The sequence below is a fragment of the Petaurus breviceps genome, unplaced genomic scaffold (genome assembly GCF_028583685.1).
Source record: "Petaurus breviceps papuanus isolate PSGF00001 unplaced genomic scaffold, PetGlider_PUasm1.0 103, whole genome shotgun sequence".
Taxonomy (NCBI): domain Eukaryota; kingdom Metazoa; phylum Chordata; class Mammalia; order Diprotodontia; family Petauridae; genus Petaurus; species Petaurus breviceps.
Genome location: NW_027185588.1, coordinates 6134999 through 6140737, shown reverse-complemented (window position 1 = coordinate 6140737; position 5739 = coordinate 6134999). Strand labels below are relative to the sequence as shown.

Genomic DNA, 5739 nt, shown 5'->3' with positions numbered 1-5739 from the left:
CCAGCTCTGACCTTCTGAGTTCTAAGGGCCCTCTCAGCTCTGACATCCTGTGTTCTAAGGACCCTCCCAGCTCTGACATTCTGTGTTTAAGGGCCCTCTCAGCTCTGATACTCTGTGTCTATGTTCTAGAAGGGTCACTTGAATAGCAGACTCTGCCAGGCCAGGGCTCAGGCTGCCCCCTCCTCCCCCCAGCTGGGAGGCTGGGTGCTGAGTGCTAATTGATGCTCTCAAGGCTTGTCAGGAAGCCCTGGAGAGGTCCCTCTTCCTTCCAGCTGCGGTTTTCCCTGTACCACTTGTGTGCCACAAGCAATCAGGGACCTCAATTGCCAGCAAGGATGGCTGAGGAGGGGGGAGGCGGGGGTGGTAAGGGACGATCAATGCTTCTAGCTGATGAAGGGTGTGAGAATCGGCTCTCACCTCCTCCCCTGCTGCCTCGGCTGGAGGATGAAGGAACAGCTGGAAAGGGATAAAAGCAGGGGGCCTTCAGGCTCTCGGGGCTCAGAGGCTGCTGGATGTCGAGGCAGGGGGCAGGTAGCCGGTAGCCGTGGGAAGCCCTCACTGGGCTAAATAGATGGCAGACATGGTACCCCTGGGAACTCCTTAGCTGTCCCCACCAGTAGATGGGGATGATTTGGGTGCAGGGGAATTCTCTGGGATAGGCTGGATGAAGGTGGGGGGCTTCTCAGGCCCCGGTCATCGTGGGCAGCCCCTCAGCCCAAGACACACAGCCTGGTGGGTGGTTTCTGGGCAGGCCGAGGCTGTCTCCTGGGGCGGGTGCGGGCAGTGACGGATCCTCCTGCCTGATGCACTGATGGGCAGGGCCCCGGGGGAGGCAGCCTCCAATTCACTCGGGCTCGTTAATGTGCAATTTACGGGCACTTTAACGCTCTCAGCATGAAAAATGATCCTGCTGCTCTAGGCTCCCTCTCGCTCTCCCTCTCCTCTGCTGTGCACTCAATGGGCCCCCCCTTCCCTCCAAAGGAGGTCTTTGAGGAGGAGGCAGGCGGTGGGGGAGGGGGACTGGATTTTCGTTCCTTCTTTAAAGGCCAAAAGAAGCAGGGGTGGGGGCGGGGCAGGCAGGAGATAAGTCTAAGGAGCCATGGCCCCTATTGCCCATAAAGCACTGAATGTCAGAGTCAGAAGGACCTTTAGAATTGAGAATGTCAGGGGTAGAAAGAGCCCTGAAGAACTCAGAATGTCAGAGCTGGGAGGGCCCTTAGAACACAGGATGTCAGAGCTGGAAGGGCTCTTAGAACACAGGATGTCAGAGCTGGGAGGGCTCTTAGAACACAGGATGTCAGAGCTGGGAGGACACTTAGAACACAGTATGTCAGAGCTGGGGGGGGGGCCCTTAGGACACAGGATGTCAGAGCAGGGAGGCCAAGGATATTCCCTGTTCACCCCTCCCTAGAGCACAGATCACCCTCTATGATGCAAGGGGTACCAGGTAGGAGGGTCAAAAGATCTGAGTTCTAGGTGAGAGTTCCTGGGCAAGTCCCTTTGCTTCTCTGAGTCCCCTCTCCTTTGTTATCTGAAGGAAGGGGCTGGACTATGACTGTCATCTCTGAGGACCCTTTCCCCTCTATAGGAGAACTTCACTATTGGCTCCTGAAGCCCACGCTGGAGCAGGGCAGGGAGGGGCTGGCAGAAGATGGTACAAGGATCCTGCTGCTCCCCTACCCTGCCTCCGGTCCTCAGGCTGGGTCCTTAGTCCTTCTGATGACTATTCCGCTAAAAGCCTCTATATAGATGTTTGGGCAGGACCCAAGCTGGAGACCAGGCACTGGTCACTGGGTCCTGCCCATGGGGAAGCTACAGCCAGGCTATGGCTGCTTCCCCCCTCCTCTCTCCCTCAGCAGCCATAGCCTGTCAGCCCAGCCTCCTCTCAGGCCCCTGTGGAAGCACAGACAGGGCCTGGCAGGCAGCCAGCAGCACCTGGGATTGGATCTCCGTAAATACTGCTGCCTGGGAGCCCCTGGGCCAGATGAGACAGGGATGGGCAGGCAGGGGGAGGCATGGGTGGGGAGAGATGGTGGCAGCTTTGCTGGAAAGAGAAGCCACAAGAATGCCCAGGAGGGCCCCTACCTGCCTCCCACCCCCAAAGCTGCTGGTGGGTGGGCCACTTCCCACCCCCAGAGCCCTGGAGACTTGCTAAAGGAGGGAATAGGGGCCAGGGTCATCAAGGCCACTCACCTGTTTATGCATTTCAATGTTGAGGCCGTAAGACATCTCATAGTACTGCAAAGGAGAGCAGGGAGATGGAGGGAAGACAAAGGCATACTCTAGGCCCCTGGCCCTCCCCCACAGCACCTCCCACCCCTGGTCAGAGGGCAGCTCACCATGACATAGTGCCTGTGAATCTCTGTCTTCTCCGATGCCAGCTTCTCACACTCCACCTTCAAGCTAAGGGGCAGATGCAAGTGCTGAGTGATGGCTCCAGAGGCAGGCCAGGCTCAGAAAGGGGGCTACCAGCCTAGGAGAGCACTCACTTAACACAGGCTCCAAGGGGCCACAGCTGCACCCAGAGGGCTCACACAAGGCCAAGAGCCCAGGCCCAAGAGGGAAAGGAAGGGGCCTCAGGGAGAACGTCACAAGTAAAAGGGACAGTCTAGCTGAATACCTCCATTTTAAAGATAGAGAAGTCTGGGCCCAGAGAGGGGGAGGCTCTGTTCCAGCCGTCACACAGTGAGTGAGTGGCAGCTTCAGAATTGGAACTGGCATTCTGTGCAGGGTTCTTTCCACTATACTGAATGAGGCTATACTGGGGAGGAAGGGGTCTTGGCCAAGGTCACACAGCTGCTATCAAGAATCAGAATTCACACCCAGGTCTTCCTGACTCCAAAACCAGGGGCTATAGCCAAAGGGTAACCCCAAGGCTTCCAGGGCTGCTCAGTCTCCTTGAGCCCCATGCCTGTCTCTTGACCTTGAAGCCAGGAGCTTCCTTCTTCTCAAACCCCATACCTGTGGTATTGGCTCTGAAGGAACTGGAATTCTTCCTTGATCCTATCCAATGTCTCTGGGTAGGTGAGTTTTAGAGTCTGGGGAGTGGTGGCTGAAGCATTGGTGGTCACTAGCACAGCCGCCGCCGAGGCCACTGGTGGCGCTTGAAGATGGGTCTATGGTGGTAGTGGACAAAGGCTCAGTTAGCCAGCATCCACCCCTGGCCCCCAAGAGATCAGGAGACTCCCTTTCTCTATCAGTGGGAAAGAGAACACAACTCTTGTGCCTATAGCCAAGGGATGGAAATGAGAGGGTCCCATCACGAAGAGAGGACATCTGAATCTGAGAGAAGGGACTTGCCCAAAATTACAGAGGTTTTAAGTTGACTGACTCAGAATTTGAACCCAATGCTTATTTCTCTAAATTAAAATCTAAGACTATTTTGGAGATATCAGGTTATCCATAGCCAGTCAGTTGGGATCAGAGTTAGGATTTGAAAAAGGTTGCTGCCAGGAAGTGTCTGAGCTGGGATTCAGACCCAGGACTTCTAATTCACATTGTCTGAAATAGGAAAGGGTCTTGGGGACCATCTAGCCCAATGCCTTCCTTTTACAAATACTGAGACCCAGAGAGGCACAGAAGGTATTTGTCTGAAGTCACACAGTGAAATCAGTATAACTATTAATTATTCTAGGCTGGGGTCCCCTTTTTTCTCTCCCTCATTACTACCCTCAAATCCTGGCAGTCCCAGTGGGATCAAGTCAGCAGGCACCTAAGGCAGGGACTCACCAGGGGTCCCCAGGACGGCCCTGAAAGCAGGACTCACCAAGGGCGGCCTGTTCTGGGGAAACATCTTCAGCCAGAGTGAGCAGCCCTCTGTCTTATCCACCAGCCACCTCTCTGGCTACTAGATCCAATCTCTGGCCCTTTGCCCAGGTCCTCGGACAGGCTCCAGCTCGAAACCAGCAAGGCTGCTGCCAACGGGTTCTGAAAGGCAGCCGGCTGCACTGGGCTGGAAGAGGGAAAAGGGAAGGGGGGGAGGTGTCCCCTGCTGTGCTACCCTCAGTGCCTGGGCCTAGGTGCTGTCTGGGGACAGAGCTGGTGATAATCACCCCCCTGGCTGCACTCTGAACTCAGGGATTTCTTATTCCCCCTCCTGGCCAGGCTCTTCCAGCTCCTGCCAGCAGCCTCTCCACCTGCTGTCCAACTCCAGCCTGGCACAGGCCCAGAGCTGGCCAGCCTGGGGCGAGCAGGCCACTTTGGCCAGCATCCCTCTTCCCCAGCTCAGCACTCCTCTCCCCAGTGCCAACCCCCCCAGCTCTGGCTCCCTCTCCCTCATCTCCAGCCAGACAATGGGCCCTCCTCCTTTCTTTTTTCTTCCCTTCTTCCTCCCCCCTTTCCTTCTCTCCCTCCTTTTCCTCTTTTCTTCTTTCTTTTCCTTTTCACTCCTCATCCTTACTCATCTCTCCTTCCACCTCTATTTTCATTTCTCCCTATCTGTACTCCTCTCTCCCTTTCCCTTCTTCCCCCACTCTCCTCCTCTCCCTTACTCTTCCCTCCTTCCCCCACTCCTCCTCTCTCCCTTCTATCCCACTCTCCCTTTCCCTCCATTCTCTCCCTCTCCTCTCCCTTACTCTCCCCTTCTCCACTCTCTCTTCCTTCCTCTTCCCCAGCTCTCCCCTCTTCTTCCTCGTTCTCCCCATCCTCTCCTCCCCTGCCCTCTCCCCTCTTCTCCCTCTTCTCCTTTGCCCCTATTCTCCCCCCCTCCCCCCCTCCCCAGCGCCCCCCCCCCGGCCCCGCCTCCTCCCTCCCTCCCAGGGAAGGGAGGGGAGAGGAGGGGAGGGGAGGGAGCAGGCAGTCGTCCCCACTCGCTCCCCCAGGACTCACCGGGCAGGCTGGGGCACGAGGGGGAAGGAGGGACCGCCGTCGGGGGCGGAGGCTGGCGGCCCCAGCCCAGCCGGGTCCGGTCCGGCCTGGCCCGCTCAGCTTGGCGCCCGCGGGGGAAGGGGGAAGGAGAAGGCCGAGACCAGGAGCGCCTGGAGCCCCCCGAGCTGGCCTGCGCTGCTCGGCCCCACCCGGGCCCGGTCCGGCCCCAGCCCCAGCCCCAACCTCGGCTCGGCCTCCCCGCCCCCTCGGCCGCCGCTGTCGCCGCCGCCGCTGCCGCCTCCTCCTCCTCCTCCTCCTCCTCCGGGCCGCCCTCCCCGCTCCGCTCCGCTCGGCTCCGCTCCGCCCCCGCCCGCCCCGCCTCCCCCGCCTCCCCCGCCTCCCCGGGCAGCAGAGGCAGCAGCGGCTCTGCGGGGAAACTGATCAATGAACGCGCGCCAGGTCCACGTGGGCCGGGGCTCGTGCGGGCCAGCGCCGAGCCGGGCCGGCCAATCAGGGCGCCGCGGGGGCCACCGCGCCCCCACGTGGGGCCCCCTCGCTGCCACCGCCGCCCGCGCCCATTGGCCAGCCCCAGAGTTCCGCCCCGGGAATGTGTCAATCAGCTCGGAGCCTGCGGAGCGAGCAAGCCGGGCTGGGGCTTTAACCCTTGACTGGATGGTCTGGGATGGAGGTGTTTTGTTCCAGGAAAAGGGAGGGGGGTGGGGAGGGTGGGAAGCGAAGAAGGTTGTAGGACAATTGTGGGAGGAAGCCGGGACGTCAGCCTAGGCCTGGTAGTGTTAAAACAGAGATCCAGGATGGGCCCTAAGAGCCGGAAATCTTAGAAACCATCCCATTGTTTTTCTCTCCGGGGAAACTGAGGTCCAGAGCCAGGAAATGGTTTGCCCAAGGTGCCCAGCTACTGAGCGGCCGAATCTG

General features: G+C 59.0%; 1 protein-coding gene across 6 annotated transcripts in view; it reads right to left on the bottom strand.

Moving 5' to 3' along the window:
• The window catches only part of LOC138173485 (transducin-like enhancer protein 1), a 12231-nt gene extending 7231 nt beyond the window's left edge, over positions 1-5000 (bottom strand). For 2 of the 6 annotated variants that reach the window (XM_069103521.1, XM_069103701.1), the window contains exons 1-5: positions 4828-5000; positions 3767-3952; positions 2962-3116; positions 2340-2403; positions 2194-2238 (exon numbers count right to left, since the gene is read on the bottom strand). In XM_069103521.1, the coding sequence (XP_068959622.1) occupies positions 2194-2238; positions 2340-2403; positions 2962-3116; positions 3767-3793 (291 nt within the window). In that variant the 5' untranslated portion in view covers positions 3794-3952; positions 4828-5000. Of the gene's footprint in view, positions 1-2193; positions 2239-2339; positions 2474-2961; positions 3117-3766; positions 3953-4574; positions 4700-4827 lie in introns of those variants that run through there. The other 4 variants (XM_069103745.1, XM_069103647.1, XM_069103589.1 and 1 more) reach the window with 4 other exon arrangements.
• Between the last annotated feature and the right edge of the window lie 739 nt (positions 5001-5739).